We start from the raw sequence: 18,631 nt of genomic DNA on the forward strand, positions 1-18,631 counted from the left end.
ATTATTTTTGATTACATATTTCTGGCTCCCAAAGGTCGACACCATTATTGATAGTGATTTATAAAAATACCAGTAATTGTCATTATTAATTGACTGTCTAAAAATTATTAATTGAATTGATCTCAATACTTAAATACCTAGAAGTACTTAAATATTATTAATTTATGTAATATAATACATAAAAATTAAACATATTTAAATATTACTATTACATATTTATTAATTTATCAAATTATTAACATTAAATATTTTTGTAAAATTTTATAAATTTTTATTTGTATTTATTTAGATTATAATTGATTATAAAATGAAATTGATTATTTAATATCATAATGTTAATGTTATAAACAATTTAATATAAAACAATTAGATATTATTTAATAATACTGTATTATATCTTATTATAAATTTATTTATATATCTATCCCTTATATCTTATATTTAATCGTCTATTTAAATCTGGAAACAATATTTTATAATTTATTTAAAAAATTAACGAATTCATAGACTTATTATTTATTAAAAAAAGACTTTTAGTTGAAGTGTTTAACATATTTTATGGGTCACAACATTGTATCAGCAAATCAGTAGTTCTGGTCAATTGAAGATCATATCTAACACTTAATATCTATAAAGTTAAGTAAAAATTAGAAATAAAAATGTTATTAATTGTTATCACTTGTAATGATAGAGTTTAAATGTATTCAATTTATTTATTTAGATTTAATACATAAAATTGACATATTTTTAAACAAACTCTAACATTAAAGTCCAACCAATTGTCAGATCTGGTCCTCAGTTGACCACTACTGATGATAAGTCGATATCATCGAAACAATTGTCCACAAATATACCGCTAGTTTTCCGATACAAAAATATAATTAACAAAGTTAGCAAAATTTGCATTTTATTATAATATAAGTGTCAATAACTACAAAGATTTTAATTAATATTTAAGTTTTTTTTTGTAAATACTTGTACATTATATTAACAATGTTTACTACTATATGTCAGTAGTTGTGTATTATTTGAAAATAGTTGTGTAAATACTGTATAATTTACTGTAATATTTATACCTAAGTACCGGTAAATATATAATACTTTATTCTAATAAATAATAACTCATTTTTTTTAATTTTAATAATTATATAATATTACAAAATAATTAATATAAATGAAGTTAATTATTTCATATACAGTACATATTTTAATTAAATATAAAATAATAAATAAATTCATATAATTTTTATTATTTTTATAATTAAAAATAAATTAAACAATGAAATTATTATATTTAGTATTATTAATTTCATCGTTAAATAGTTTGATTTATTCAAATGAAGGTATTTTTTAAAAATTATTATTATAAAAAATTAATGAAATTTAATATTTTAATAAAAAAATATTATAATGTATTATATATAGAAAACAGTGACACAACAACTACTGATGAAACACAAAGTCAAACACAAATTCAAACAGAGAGACCATTTGAAGTCATCATAAGAAACATTGATCGCAACCATTGTAAGTGTATTTTCAAAGTTAATTAATGTTATAAATACTGTTCAGATAACGAGACAATTGATTATTTATTACTTGTTTTAACAACAAAGTGATTAAATCAAGTATTTGTGAAGAAAGTGTGGAAACGGGTGACCGATGCTATTATCTGCTCACTAAAAACGCTACTTTCGCTGAGGCCAAGCAATTGTGCAGAACATTGCATTCAACCGCCCGATTGTTGTCCATTGAATCAAAGGAGGAACAGGAGTATGTCCTCATTGCTCTACCCATTAATATTAAAGATATGAAAGGCGGCGCTTGGATTGGACTCCAATTTGATGCAAAACTTAAGAAAGCCGTTTGGGACAGTGGTTTGCCGGCTAAGTATTATAATTGGCCTAAAAGTCAGAGCAATCAAACAATGAAAAAAACTGATTGTATCAGAATGTCTACAAATACTAAATCATTGGGTGTTTGGGATAAACATGACTGCAAAAAACAGTTGTCCGTCGTTTGTCAAGTGTTTGAAAGTAAACTTTAAATTTTATAAATCAAATGATTGATATAATCATCAATTTTATTATAAGTAAAATTTATTGTGTTATATATATTAATATAATATTTTCCCCTAAACATACATTTTTAATTTTAAATACTTTTATTTAATTGTATACTATAACAGATAATTTATCAATAATTTTCGATATATATATTAATTAATATTTTTATAATATTTTTAAATTACTAAATTATATAAATATATTGTATTTACTCAAATATTATATTATAATAAAATTAATTATCGACATTTAAGAAATTTTTTAAATATTTTATTTCAAATAATTATTAATATAATTACAATAAATATTGAAAATTTTATAAAATACTGTATATTTAATTTATTTATAAATATAATAATTAATACGGTATATTAAATAATACTAAATTATTATACAGTATATTACAAATAATTGGATATTGTATTAATAACAATTATTTTTTTGAGCTCAATTCACACACAACATTGAGGTTGGCCTCACAGGGATGACTGTACCACAAACCCAATGAGATATTTTGTACAGACATACGGGCGCAGTCACCCCAATTGCGGGCGTCTTCGTCATCAAAAGCACAGTTAGGTCCCGGACACCAATTGAAGTACGGACTGTCAACACTATTATCCCAACGCCATCTTAAATGTTGAGGAGTGTCGTGTGTTAGGTTAGCCCATCCATACTCGAGACCCAACCAAACGTTGTCTTTAATATTAGGATTTGAAACCAAAGCTGAAGATATAAACTGTTGCTCTTCTTTAGAGTTTATGGTTAAGAGTGCGGCCTTTGGATCCAATTGTTTGCAAATGTTTTTAGCGTTTCCTTCATTTTTTAATTGACTTAATAAATAAAAACATTTTTTTATTAACTCTCCGCCAATAAAATCTTCTTTACAAACAAAAGATTTAACACCTATTCAAACAATTGAATAAATAAATAAATTTAAATAATATTTTTTATAAAATCAGATAGAGTACCTTGATATATTTCAATTTTTCTATTTAGTTCGTCAACATCTATTAAAATAAAATATGTTATTTATTTTATATTATTATTATTAAACTAATAATATTGTATTACCATCAGTTTGAACATATGATAATGCAATTAAACTGAAAACTAATGTAATTATTTTCATTTTAGCATATAATTGATTTATTAATATTAGTAAAATTTAACAATTACTTTTAATACAATATATATTTCAAAATTTTATTTGTATTTATATACTGTAAACAATAAAATTTTTTATCTTAGCAAACTAGCTAATAATTATACTATTATATACATTTAATAAACTGATTAATTAATTTGATCATTTCAAGGTGAACGTCAAAATATTATGTATTTTTAGTACTTTTTAGAGCATTAACATTAAACTGCAATAATAATAATTTGTTAAATAACTATTAATATTAAATATAATTTATAGTAATTTCTATGTTAATTTTAAAAGTAGAATATTTAATAAAAAATTAAATGTATAATTTAGAAATTAAACTTTAATTGTTCATTTTTAAAAAAAATAATTTTGTCAATTTATAATATAAATTATTTATTTTAATTTAATTTAATTAAAACAATAACATATTAAATATTAGTTTATTTTCTCTAAAATAAAGTACTAAATTATACATTGATTAAATGTATTTGTACTTATTATTGATAAAAAGTTTATAATGTAGTTTATATATTATATAATTATTACTAAAAAGATCTGATTATAAAATGCACTAAATTTACAGTATTTACTTAATAATTTATTTGCATTTTGATAACAAATCAATTTGAATTATTTTCATAATTTATTTTGTAAATGTTTTGTCATATTATAGCTTAAAGTTGACAACTGATTAACTTTATTTTGCGGTTTCAATAACTAACAAATTAAAAAAAATATTTTCCATATACACTACAAATAATCTATAATATAGAGTCTATATACTGTACTTATTGTTATATCTAACTAACTCATGTAATTGCCAACAATTACAAAGAGAGAGAGAGAGAGAGAGAGAGAGAGAGAGAGAGAGAGAGAGAGAGAGAGAGAGAGAGAGAGAGAGAGAGAGAGAGAGAGAGAGAGAGAGAGAGAGAGAGAGAGAGAGAGAGAGAGAGAGAGAGAGAGAGAGAGAGAGAGAGAGAGAGAGAGAGAGAGAGAGAGAGAGAGAGAGAGAGAGAGTATTAGGCTATGTAACCTGAGTTAAAGTTGTCTTAATATATAAGTTCAATGCAATATAATGTCACTCAAGTAATTAGTGGATAAAATAAATTGCTATTTATATATTTAATACTAAATACATATTAATATATAGAAAATTATAACTTAGAAGTCACTAATAAAATAGACAATACCACTTAATTAATACAGATATAAATATATATATTAAAACATTATCGTAATAGTTGTCCAGACAATATTGCAAACAATTTTGATATACTTATAATTAACAACATATTAATATGACTAATCAAATTGTGTTAACAAATTATTAAGTGGTCAAAAGCACTTAAGTAGATATTTTTTATACTAATAAACTTTTATAGAAAAAAATGTGTTTTTATTAATTTATTTAATAAACATTATATTTATAACAATTATGGCATTTAATTCAATTATTTGCATATTTTATTCAGTTGTTTTACTAATAAAAAGATAATTGATGAGAGTTTATGTCCTAATTGTTGCAATTGCTTCGATGCTATTGAAGGTAAAACATTTAAAAATTATTTTATCATTTAATTGCTAATAAATTAATTTGAATTATAATATTAATTTTTACTCAAAATAAAAGTTGATAATGGATATAACAATTCAATAAGTTTAGAATGTAATGGTCAACTAAAAATTGAACATGATCAATTTGAAAAGATCAATAAACCGGTTAACACATTATTATTATATGATATGAATCTTTATTTGGCAGATAAATATTTAATAAATTTATGTGATTTAATCACTTACTTGTTGGCCAAACTTAGTTAACCGCAATAACTAGCGATATATTGGACACGTGTTTCGGAAAGAGATACTACTTTCCTTCATCAGCACTGGCGGTCAACTGAGATATATCTCAGAGCCGTGTGTTTACCATTAGTGAGGTTAGGGTGCGAGGGGTTCGAGATATGCAGTTATTGTGTATTTATTTAAGTAATTCAATATAATGTGAATGTTTATAGATTTGTGAAATTTTTAAATATAATTTTAATGAGAAAATTATTATTGTATATACAATGCCAACAGAAACAGCCCAATATAGGGCTGTTATCTGAAAGGCATTACATAATTATTCAATGAATATAAATATTATTTAATTAAAGATAAATATGAATTAGGTATACATGTTTTGGAGTTTTGTTTATCATTCATTAGGTTTTGTTTTTTAGATTTTAAAGTTTCAATTCTCCAACTTTCTAAAAATAGTCTAGCATTATAATTATTTTCAATATATGATATCTTAATATCATCAAAATTAATATTATGTTTGTATTTTATTGCATGAAAAGCAATGTTACTTTTATTTATATAACTATTTTTTATAGCATTTTTATGCTCATTTACTCTATTTTTTAAATTTCTATTAGAAGTACCAATATATACAAAATCACATTCATTGCATTTAATTTCATAAACAATATTTGATTTTAAAAAAGTGGGTTTGGGATTACTATTTAAAATATTTTTAATATTTTTTCCTTTTTTATAAATAACATTTATTTCATGTTTATACAATTCCTGTTTGATTTGTTCACTTAAGTGTTTATAATATGGTATACAAATTGTTTTTGTAATATCAAATTTATTAATATTTATTTTGTTTTGTTTGTGATATTTGTTTTTACATGAATTAATAGTATTTGTTATAAATTTTTTAGGATAATTATTTTCTGTAAATATTTTATTTAATAAATTTAATTCATTATTTAAATTATATTTATCATTAATTTGTGATAAGCATCTATTTACTAATGTTTTCATTGCTGTGGCTTTATGTTGTGTTGGGTGATGAGAGTTATAATTTAAATATCTGTTTGAATGTGTTGGTTTGCGATATATAGATGTAATTAATTTATTATTATCTCTAGTTAACAAAATATCTAAAAAATTTAATATATTATTATTCTCAATTTCTATTGTAAATTTTAGATTTCCTATGTTTTTAATAATAGTATTAATATGATTAAAATATTTTACATAATATCGTTTGTTAATTATTAAAAAACTATCGTCTACATAAAATCTAATATAATTAGGTTTAAATTGTATATTATTTAATGATATTTCAAAAATATGAGAAACTAAAGTTTCAGCTATTATTGGGCTCAGATTGCAACCCATTGGGGAACCAGCTATTTGTAAATAAAATTTACCATTAAATGAAAAATAATTATTATACATACAAAAATTAATTAAATCTAATATTATATTTAATGATAGTGATGTTCTAGTTTTCAATGTATTGTCTTTAATTAGTTTAATTTTTAATAAATTTAATGTATAATTAAGTGGAACATTAGTAAATAAATTAATAATATCAAGTGATATCATTATCTCTGAATTAGTAATATTGTAATTTTTAATATCATCAACAAATTGTTTTGAATTTTTAAGTGAATATATACTATTTCTTAAACTAGGGGATATTATTGTCGATAATTGTTTAGCTAATTTAGAGCATGGATGATCACTATATGGTATAATTAATCTGGCTGGATTATTTGGTTTGTGTACTTTAATTAGACCATATGCTATCGGCATATTATAATTAGTTGGATATATTTTATTATACTCATATTTATTAATTTGTGTTTTATATAATCTTAATTTATTTTTAAGTTTATTTGCAACTAATTCTATACAATTATTATCTATATTTTTATAAATCATTTTATCGGATAAGATATTTTCAACTTTATTAATGTAATCTATTTTATTTATAACTACTGTTTTATTTCCTTTATCTGCATTAGTGATAGTTATATCATTATAAGTTTTAATTTTATTTAATGTTAATAATTGCTGTTTTGTTAAATTAGGTTTAACTAGTTTCATATTTTTAAAAATATTTATTAAATTAATTCTTATATTTTCAATTTTAGGTTTATCATTAATTAAATAACTAATTTTTGATTCAATATTTGCAATAAATTGCTCAGGTTTTATAGTTTTGGGTACTACTTGAAATTTGGGATCTAAGCATAAAATAGACATTTCTGTATTATTAAAACTTCTATTAGATAAATTTATCACCCAGGTATTATTAACACAGTTATTACTAACTAATTGATTATTAATGTTATTTATTTTATTATTTTTTGTTTTATTATGATATTCAAGTAATTCATTAAATTTTCTTTTATGAATTGACCTTGTATATATTTTTGTTTTATTAGAAACTTTTAAAATTCTAAATTTAATATCATTAATAATATTATCAGGTAAATATTTACTAAATTGTTTGAATTTTAAATCACTTATTTTATATAAAAATTTTAATTTTTTATAACATGCATTCAATCTATTTTTAAGAAAAGTTAGACTGCATATTTTAGCAGCTTGTATAGACTCGGGTATATTGTCAACTGATTTGACAATTAAACTTTTGGGAATTATATCATAATTATAACATTTTTTATTAAAAGTAATATGTTCTCTATACCTGACTATTTTCAGCATATCTCTCTCCCATGACCTGTACCTCCTAAGGCCGTCCACATTAATGTGTTTCACAATTAAATCATTGAGTTTTGTGTAGTTGGCACTCATTTTTAATAAATTTATGTGATTTAATCACTTACTTGTTGGCCAAACTTAGTTAACCGCAATAACTAGCGATATATTGGACACGTGTTTCGGAAAGAGATACTACTTTCCTTCATCAGCACTGGCGGTCAACTGAGATATATCTCAGAGCCGTGTGTTTACCATTAGTGAGGTTAGGGTGCGAGGGGTTCGAGATATGCAGTTATTGTGTATTTATTTAAGTAATTCAATATAATGTGAATGTTTATAGATTTGTGAAATTTTTAAATATAATTTTAATGAGAAAATTCTGTTGGCATTGTATATACAATAATAATTTTCTCATTAAAATTATATTTAAAAATTTCACAAATCTATAAACATTCACATTATATTGAATTACTTAAATAAATACACAATAACTGCATATCTCGAACCCCTCGCACCCTAACCTCACTAATGGTAAACACACGGCTCTGAGATATATCTCAGTTGACCGCCAGTGCTGATGAAGGAAAGTAGTATCTCTTTCCGAAACACGTGTCCAATATATCGCTAGTTATTGCGGTTAACTAAGTTTGGCCAACAAGTAAGTGATTAAATCACATAAATTTATTAAAAATGAGTGCCAACTACACAAAACTCAATGATTTAATTAGATAAATATTTGACTAAAAAACTGCACCTGGCTCATTTGCAATTAAACAACGTCTATTTTAATACATATGATTTGCTTAAACATAATATATGGGAAGACAAATTTGACCATGATCAGTTACGTGTTATTTCTATATTTAATACTTTATTCGTAAACTATTACGATTACATATGGAGTAATTTTAGCATGTTCAAAAATTTGCAAGCTATACATATTGAGGGTGGTCAATTGAAAACATTAGATACTAACAGTACTCCATATTTCAATGGGCATAATATTATTACAGCAACATATGATAATTGTGAAATACAGTCTATATCTCAAAACTACATTGCTAACTTTTCCCAATTGAAAATGTTAACAATAAAACATAATTATATAAAAACATTGAATTGGATGTCCAATAAATTGAAGCACTTGTGGTATTTGGATGTTCGACAAAATTTTATAGAGTTTATACCAAATGATCTTGTTAATAAATTAAAATCACTAAAAGTATTAAAAATAGAACAAAATAGAATTAGTACTTTCTATTTTGAAATATTCCAGAAACTTACTAACAATTTACGAGAATTTTCATTTAATAAAATTTCAGGTATCGTACAATTACTTTAAGTTTATAAAGTTTTATTTTAATATAAATGTTTTTATAAACATATACACAGATTATGATGATAAAAATGTTATTTATCCATATAATAATTATTTTGTTGGCAATAATAGCATGATATGGATTAAACAATTTTTATTACACAATCGTAAATATGATGTTCAAAATTATTCATTTTGTATTTATGAATCATTAAACAATATGCAATGTAAAATGTGGACTAAATATTTGCCCTGCTCACAATTGGATACAGATATGTTTGACTATTCAAGTAAAGTCAAAATACTTTTTATTTTTAAATGATTTTTTAAATTTTAACAAATAATATTTATATTTGTATTCATAAATGATCTAGATCGTATTAGAATTTCTAGTAAGCTTAATATGTTTATGTTTGATTCAAACCCATTATATATATCGGGTGCCGATATGGGGACTATAAGTATAACTAAATACTATTCAACAATACAGCAGTCAATGCTTGATATTCGTAATTCAAAATATGAAATACCAATAAATATGATTCGCATTTCACTATCTATTGATGATCTCTATGCAAGTAATCTAAAACTGGTATATATTGAGACTTTTTGGTCAACAATTAAATTTCTATTGGAAACAGTCATCGATGAGGCAAACAATTACTACAATGTATTTGTTTTGGTTAATCTATTTAAAGCAGATATTGGTGCCATTAATTTGATCAATAATAGTACACTATTTGAACATTATATAAAAAAATTGTTGATCACACTATCAAAATATAATGATAAAAAATCGCTAATCGGTTGGGAAATTTTGGAAGATCCAACAAGGTTAATTAATCAATATAAGGATGACCAATGCTGGAACAATTCTGAATCACAACTAGAATTGCCAACTGGAAAAGTGACGTCAAAACAATTATTATATTTTATTTCAAGACAGGCGGCTATATTGAAAAAACTAACACCAAATAAATTTGTAAGCATTGCACCCATGATATCGATTAATAACAATTACTACCCATTTAGTGATTATTGTCTAAATCAATCATTGATCGCTAATAATATTATCTATAAAAATCAAACACTAATTGATTTTTATTCAATAAAAACATCAGGGTCAACATTAGTTTCAAGTCAATCTGTTAATGATAAAGCTTTTATCTATATGAATGATAAAATTAACCTAAATATATGTCAACAATTATTTGATAATTATACATCAATACTTGTTAATTATGGTAATTGTATTAACAATAATGAATGTGTAAAGCAATTAAAATTTGTCCGACAATTGAGAGGACCATTATATTAATGGCTTAAATAAATTTTATAATTATTAGTTGAAAACTGTAATTTGTTTTGTACTGTACATCTTTAAATTGAATCATTAAATGTTTACTTTATTGTATAATATAGTCTTTTAATTATTTACTTTTAATTATTACTTTTTTAATTAATTTAATAATTAATTTAATTTATTGTTTATATAAACTTATAATAATGTAAATTATTGTTTAGTTTCTTAAAAACAATACGATAGACTAAAATATATAAATAAAAATAGTATTATGTATTATATTCATAAATTCAATACACTATATCTTATTACTTGTGGATTTCACCTATGGATTTAATATTTTACATTATTTTACACTATTTGATTTATACATTAATACTAAGTTATATATTTGTAAAAATATGATTAATTGAGAGCATATTATCAAGTGATTGTCTTCAGATATCATCAGATTATCTTTTACTATTAATACATTATAATTAAAAATATATAACTAACTAAAACTAAGCAATAATTTACTAATAGACTTGAATTCAATATTTTTCTAATTATATAAAATATTTTACATTTTATATAATGTCAAATTTTATTATTTGCTTTGATATTTGATTAATCGTGAAAATTTTATTGACATTTTTACTTTAGCAACTTTACAACTTATTAGTATTTATAATATAAGTTATAAGTAATACTATTATTTTATATTGTTATCATTTTAATGGAAATTTTGTTTATATGACTATAAATAAATATATAAATAACATTAATTTTATTTAATGACAATTATATTTATATCGATTATTTTGCCAATAGAATTGGGATTTCGTATTTATAATAAATATAAGTAATATAGTTTATATTTATATTTGTGTTATTCAAAAAATAATTAAAAATATAATATAGCTTTATATTAAAATTATAATGAACATAATTATATCTAAAAAATTATATTGTAAATAATAAGTATAATTTACTAATTATTCAAATGAATTACATTATTACTAAAATAAATAATCTTTTTTATAATTTATATAATAAAATCTTAAACAGAAATATGAATATCAATGCATCGATAGATACAACTAAAATGAAAAATTATATTAAAAATATAAGAAAATTTAATTTTTATGAATCATTTGAGATATTTGCTGTTAATAATTATTTATTAATGTATCCCAATTTTGAAAGTTATGTTAATTCCACTAAAATTAAAAAAATATATAATCGTCAATCAATAATTGTTTATATATTGTGCATAATCTCGTGGATCAATATTATTAGATACATATTAGTGTTTTATTACAATAATCTTTGGATTTATCACATATTTGGTGAACCATTTGCAATATTATCTAGGTGTGATATATTATCATTAGCATGCACAATTTACTTTATTTTATCATCATCCATACGTATGCAAATATAAAATAACTTAATTTGAAAAACACAATCGTATTTAATGTTTATTATTTTTTTTATCTTTAGAAATAGCAATAATATGTTTGCAAAGAAATCAAATGTTTTACGGGTTTGATTTATTATACATATGTAAAACATCGCCAAACAATTTAATTATAAAAAATAAACAATTGACATTATTTTTAAAGAAATCATCATCGTCAATTATGATTACAATTAAATATTCTAAAATTATGACTTATTTTTTATTAACAACTTTTATTATTATAACAATATTATCGTATTTAAAGTTTTCTTATTCTTTGTATACAATTATTTGGAATATTTTATTATTTATTTATTACTATTATATTATTTCATTAGTATTTTTTTCTTTTGAGATCATATACTTAGTAAGTCTTTATATTAGACTATCATTTAAACAGTCAAACAAAAACTTCACGATATATTTAAAACAATGTAAATCATAATTTAACATTAATTTGTTTGTTTACTTATTAATTAATTTTGTATTTGTTTTTTTTAGCTAATATCAACAGATTTGACTACAATTTTTTCAATTATTGTTTACGATATCATAATCATTGTTGCAAACATGTGGTAACAATTAATTCAGCATTTAAACATATAATGTTTATCTATTATTATTTAAGTGTACCAATTATTGACATTACTGTTATTGCAGCTATAATAATAGCTGATCAATTAATTATCAGATTACTTATAATTTATGTTTTATTTATGATTATTTTTTGGATATATCTATTAAATTCATTTCTATCGGGTATATCACGTGAATCACACAAATTGTATCCCACATTGCATTCAATACACTGTAACGTCAAACTTACAATTAAATTGTCATTAAAAGTGCAGACATTACTGAATCGTTTGTCGGGACCAGTGATTGGTATCTATTGTTGGAATTTATTTGCATTCACTTACTATGAAATCTATTTATTTTCTGCTAATTGTTTAATGAATTTTATGTTATTAATGACAATATTTACATAATTAGTATTAAAAAATATTTGTACTTTTATTTATTTCTATTATAAATATTAATTATTAAAATATTGCATAATGTAAAAATTTATTTAAAATTTTATTGTTATATTAAAATCTAATATCATATTTATTTTTTAAATAATGTGATGTTTTAAACTGGTAGTGGTACAGTGGACAATGATAGACATGTAGTACATTACAATAGAAACTGGCAAATGACACATACAGTATAACTTTAGTTCAAATACTATACAAAAACACTTTTAATGCATAAACAGTGTATGAATTATGATATTTTTGGTCACTCTCTCACAACATATGTACCTAAAGACCAACAGTGCTGTCAGTGACACAACTTGTGAAGGACAGAGACAAGTGATGTCCGAAACAATATTGCAATAATTTGTCCGCATTTAAGGTTGAAAACAAAAATCGGCTAAAATTTATATAAAAAAATTGTAATAAAAAGTAAGTTATAAAAGTTTTTTTTATTTATAATGTGTGATTGTGATGACATAAACTTAAATTATATAATATTATATTTCATTTCTTAAATTTTGCATTTCTTAATTTTATAATACTAATGACTATTGAAAAATCTATTATAATATTTTAACAAAACCTTTATTTAAAAAATAATTTAATAAATAAATATTAACTTACAATAGAATAAAAAATATTTTCTATTAACATTAATATTAAAATTTAATATTGTAAATTTAACAATATAGTGAAATAATTAAATATAAAATATAAAATAAAAAGTATATTTTAATAATTTAAGTAGTGGTTTCATAAAATATTGTATAATGTAATAGTACCAGATGTTATTTAAAATAAATATAATACATTATTTATTTTAATTAAACAAGTTTTTTTGCAAAACTAATATATAATTAATTATAAATAGTAAATAAGTACACTATTTAAAAAATTATTTTTATAATTAATCTTTTATTTAATGCGATTTTTATTTTACACGTACTATAATCTATAACGCAAAAATGTATTTGTAAAAATTGAAAATTGTTATTTATTAATAATTATTTTCAAAAATAATAATTTAATTTATAAGTAATAAATAATTGTGTTATATTTTATTATTATTATTAATTATATAGATAAATATCATATAACTAATCTCATAATTTAAATCTCATATTTCTAATATTTATGTTATAAATTATTTATTATATTTATTTAGATATAATTTCACAGACAACACCCAACTGTGCAGTACAGGGATGGCTGTACCACAATCCCAGAGATGATCCCTTTTGTACAGACATACGGGCGCAGTCACCCCAATTGCGGGCGTCCTCGTCATCAAAGGCACAGTTCCTACCGGGACACCAATTGAAGTACTGACTGTCCACACGGTTATCCCAACGCCATCTCAGATTACGGGGAACGGTATGCGGCAAAGTAGAGTATCCATACTCCAGACCCAACCAAACATTGTCTTTAAGACTGGGATTTGATGCCAAAGCTGACGATATAAACTGTTGCTCTTCTTTGGAGTTTATGGTCAATAGCTGTGACTTTGTGTCCATTTGTTTGCAATGATTTTTGGCCTCATTTTCTGTACTCAAACCATTCAATACATAATAACATTTATGAATGTCATCCTTGCAAACAAACGGTTTATTTGCTAATAAGAAATATTTTAATTAAATATAATTAGTTAAAAAATACTTTTAAAAAATTATAACTAGTATACCATATGTAATTGAAATTAAAGTTGATAATACTAAAATTATTTGTTTCATTTTAAATGTTTTAATTGACTTGTGTTAAAATAATTATTTTTCATTGTTTTTATACTATTTTTTATAATATAAAATATTGCTATAATTAATATTTAAGAATATACACGTCATTTTATAATATCTAATATATTTCATATTATAAAAATAATATGTTATAAACATATCAAGGTCTATATAAGTTTGAGTTTAATAGGATATAAATTATAATAGAATTTTTTATTAAATGCATACAAAATATCAATTATTATATCAATTCAAATTGATTTTAAACTAAATTTCAGTCATAGTATCACAAAATTATAATCAGAAATTATACTTTCAAATCAAACAATATCATCATTAAGTTAAATTATATTGCTGTATATAATAGTGTTTTTGTATATTTATTATTGTTAATAATAAGCTAAGTATTTTAGAATATTTTTGTCTATTTTTATTAATATCAATTTATAGTGATATAATTTACTGTAATATAAAACAAGTGGTAATAAAATGATGAAAAATAATACAATAACTATTTAAAAAACTTATATAAAAAAGTGTCGACCATTAGTGATAATTCCATTTTCCTTATTATTGCTATATTTATTTAATGACAAATACATGCTATTTATATACTGTAAATTATTTACTAACATTAAAAGTATAACTTATGTAAATGACATATTATCATTTAAATTACGGTAATATAATATTTTTGCAAAAATATTTGTTTCATGTTTTTTATTTAGTAATTATTTGTTATATATTTTTGTACAATTCTGCATATTCTTTTCATATTTAATTCCAGACAATTAATTTATTTTGTAATTAAAAACAATTTTTGTTATTTTAACAAATAGTACTAATTTTTATATAAAATGTAATTATATGTATATAATTGAATTTATTTTTATTAATTTTATAATATTTTAAAATATATTTATTAATTATATTAAATATGATCATATTATTTAATGTAAACAAGTAAATACAATATTTATAGCACGTTTACAAATGCAAACATAAATAAATTATAAAATAATAGACATGACAATGAAATAGTTCAGATAATGCTATTTTATTATATAACTGACTATCTAACTACTTAATTATTTAATGTTATATGTTATTTATAAAAATATGTATCATTTAAATACAGATTAAATTAAAAGTTTATTGCTATTATAATCTATAGAATATTTGACAATGTTATTAAAAATAGTATTGATTTTACAAATTTTCAATTATCATAATTGTATGCAATTATCAAATTCATTCAATAAAACTGACATCAATATTAACTATACTATAACTAACAATACAACTAATAATGACAGTAATATCGCATTAAGAGATATGGGATATACTGAATATGATTACATTAAGATGATTACAATGGATAAGCCGGTGTCACCAAACCCACTAACTCAAGATCCGAGTTCACCAGAGTTGATGTTTTGTGGATATCTGTCGAGTGAATGTCAATCTAACCGTATAACTAACCGAGTCGTTAACGGCAATCTGGCTCATGACTGTTCGTGGCCGTGGATGGCCGCACTATTGATGGGTGACATGAATTTTCAATATTGCGGTGGAGTACTTATTGATAAACTACATGTGCTGACAGCCGCACATTGTGTGGACCCGAATACTCAAGTAAAGATACTGTTGGGTACACTTGATCTACATAAACGGCATTCCGATGCGCGTGAATATATGAGCTCAAAGATAACTGTTCACAACAAGTTTGATTGGTCTACTATGGAAAATGATATCGCTTTAATTGAATTACAGGAATCGGTTAGATTCACACCGAGAACATGGCCCATATGTTTGCCTAAACAAAACACTGACTATACGGGCGATAAGGCTTCAGTTGCCGGTTGGGGAATAACCAGTGAAAATGGCGACCCTATTGATCAATTGCAAGAAGTGAATGTTCCCGTTTGGGACATTCATGAGTGTCGTCGAGCCTATAATGACTCGTATATATCGGACAGTATGTTATGTGCCGGTCATGAGGAGGGCGGCAAAGATTCGTGTCAGGGAGACTCTGGTGGTCCCATCATCTGGAGAAACAACTGTTGTGAACCCTATCGTCTTATTGGTATAGTTTCGTGGGGTGAAGGTTGTGCCCGGCCTAACAAACCCGGTATCTATACACGTGTCGACAGTTTTATTGATTGGATTAAGGAAAACATCATTTAATTGATAAAAATATTACTATATTGTAGTTTATTTTATATAAAATATTATACAGTATGTAAAAAAATTAATAATCTATTTATATAAATTATATGTAAGTCTATTATTAATTTATTATTTTATATTCTATAATAATTATATTACAATAAATTTATGTAATAGTATGTACTCTATATTTCCTGATTTAAAACTTTATATTTTATTATCAAAATTAAATTTCATTTACAATATGAAAATATAATAGTAGTGCAATGTTATTATAAAGTTTATACAATAATATGATTTCCTATTTTTTCTTATTTTTAATATTATACTATTATAGTGTATATACAATATATATCAATATTTCTTAAATATTTGCTTAATTAAATACAGTAAAAATATGAGGATATAAATCTAAAAAATTGTCAAGTAACATTTTTTAACATTTACACTAACTTCCCGACAAATTATATTAATTGCAATCATATATAAATGCTATTAATTATGCAAATTATATAATCGAAAAAGTTTATATAATGTAAATTTTTCTGTTTTATTAAATTATAAAAAATGTTAAACACTGTTAAAATAAATATTGTATTTATAATATTATTGATCTTATGTTTGATACATAAGCAAAATGCCTTTGATATGAGTAGCAGTGATGATGGTGACGGTGCAGTCACGTTGAGTCCATTTTATAGTTCACAAATTGAGATACGGTGCAGTGCCGGGGTTTCAAACCGAGTAATTGGCGGCAAATCGGCGCAACGTCATACGTTCCCGTGGTTGGCCGCTATTATTTATGGTGACGACTATTTGCCGAGTTGTGGCGGATCATTGCTAAATCATCAATACATTGTGACGGCTGCACATTGTGTTGACTTTCTAAAAGGTCCCAATGAAATCAAAGTTGTGTTGGGAGCGCATGAGTTCAAAAATGATCCAGGTTATGTTGAACCTAATACCACCACTTACCCGGTCGAGTCCATACATATGCATTCCGATTGGAGTAAACGTACGATGAAAAATGATATTGCTATTTTGAAATTAAAGACACGGATACCTAAATTTACTAAACATGTCGTCCCAATATGTATTCCGTGGACCGATGATAAGTTTGTCGGCGAAATGGCCACAATTGCCGGTTGGGGAGACACTAAGGTTGGCGGAAATAGAAGTGAAATTTTACAGGAAGTCAGTGTCAAGATTTGGGATAATAAGGATTGTGGTAATGTATATAAGACTAGACCGGGTATTACGTCGAGTATGCTGTGCGCCGGTGAAGCACAGGGAGGACGCGACGCCTGTCAAAATGATTCGGGCGGTCCACTCATGATTAACATCGGTAAAACTAAATGGACACTAATTGGTATAGTTTCGTGGGGTTATGAATGTGGACGACCCGGTATGCCTGGTGTTTATACACGGGTCAGTGATTATACCGATTGGATTAAAGAAAATATTAAATAAATATTATAATTAATCTTAAATATTATTTTAATAAAATTGAGTATTGATTTTTGACATTTAACTCAATATCTATTGTCTAATGTTATCAATTTGTAAATTACAGTAATATTTATCTTTTTATTAAAATTTTATAAACTATAATAATTACATTAATTTTATATAATATATGATATTATTATATATTCTATGATTATAACCATGACAATTTATATATTAGTTATAACACAAAATTTTAATGTATCTATTGAAATGCAAAATATTGATTTAGATATATTGTTTTTAATCTAACTTATATTGATTATTACAAACCAATCATTGAATATACAACTAATAAATCTTTTTTTATATTACTTAAATTTATTTAACAGTTTATTTATAACATTAATTTATTACTGAACTTATATGATTGAAGTACTTATAAGTTAGTTGTAAATATAATTT

The 18,631-nt window shown here is 23.1% G+C and overlaps 5 protein-coding genes across 5 annotated transcripts; 3 read left to right on the forward strand and 2 right to left on the reverse strand.

The window, feature by feature from the left end:
• The first annotated feature begins 993 nt into the window (after positions 1-993).
• Positions 994-2,047, forward strand: LOC128953812 (C-type lectin mannose-binding isoform-like). Its single transcript, XM_054299332.1, has 2 exons — positions 994-1,009; positions 1,617-2,047. The coding sequence occupies exons 1-2, from the start codon at positions 994-996 to the stop codon at positions 2,045-2,047; spliced, it is 447 nt and encodes a 148-aa protein (XP_054155307.1).
• Positions 2,048-2,436: 389 nt separating this feature from the next.
• On the reverse strand, positions 2,437-3,260 carry LOC128953677 (regenerating islet-derived protein 3-gamma-like). Its single transcript, XM_054299191.1, has 3 exons — positions 3,141-3,260; positions 3,038-3,076; positions 2,437-2,972 (listed from the first exon to the last, which is right to left on the reverse strand). The coding sequence occupies exons 1-3, from the start codon at positions 3,196-3,198 to the stop codon at positions 2,500-2,502; spliced, it is 570 nt and encodes a 189-aa protein (XP_054155166.1). The 5' UTR covers positions 3,199-3,260; the 3' UTR covers positions 2,437-2,499.
• Positions 3,261-13,948: 10,688 nt separating this feature from the next.
• On the reverse strand, positions 13,949-14,565 carry LOC128953836 (snaclec lebecin subunit beta-like). Its single transcript, XM_054299357.1, has 2 exons — positions 14,500-14,565; positions 13,949-14,430 (listed from the first exon to the last, which is right to left on the reverse strand). The coding sequence occupies exons 1-2, from the start codon at positions 14,546-14,548 to the stop codon at positions 13,976-13,978; spliced, it is 504 nt and encodes a 167-aa protein (XP_054155332.1). The 5' UTR covers positions 14,549-14,565; the 3' UTR covers positions 13,949-13,975.
• Positions 14,566-15,867: 1,302 nt separating this feature from the next.
• On the forward strand, positions 15,868-16,738 carry LOC128953835 (trypsin-1-like). The gene has a single exon (XM_054299356.1). It carries the CDS (start codon positions 15,887-15,889, stop codon positions 16,736-16,738), a length of 852 nt encoding a protein of 283 aa, XP_054155331.1. The 5' UTR covers positions 15,868-15,886.
• Positions 16,739-17,259: 521 nt separating this feature from the next.
• Positions 17,260-18,222, forward strand: LOC128953664 (trypsin-1-like). The gene has a single exon (XM_054299178.1). The coding sequence runs from the start codon at positions 17,288-17,290 to the stop codon at positions 18,188-18,190; it is 903 nt and encodes a 300-aa protein (XP_054155153.1). The 5' UTR covers positions 17,260-17,287; the 3' UTR covers positions 18,191-18,222.
• The last annotated feature ends 409 nt before the right edge of the window (positions 18,223-18,631 follow it).

Source organism: Oppia nitens, unplaced genomic scaffold, assembly GCF_028296485.1.
Source record: "Oppia nitens isolate AA-2021 unplaced genomic scaffold, nextdenovo-longstitch-racon4-pilon3 scaffold23_pilon_pilon_pilon, whole genome shotgun sequence".
Lineage (NCBI taxonomy): Eukaryota > Metazoa > Arthropoda > Arachnida > Sarcoptiformes > Oppiidae > Oppia > Oppia nitens.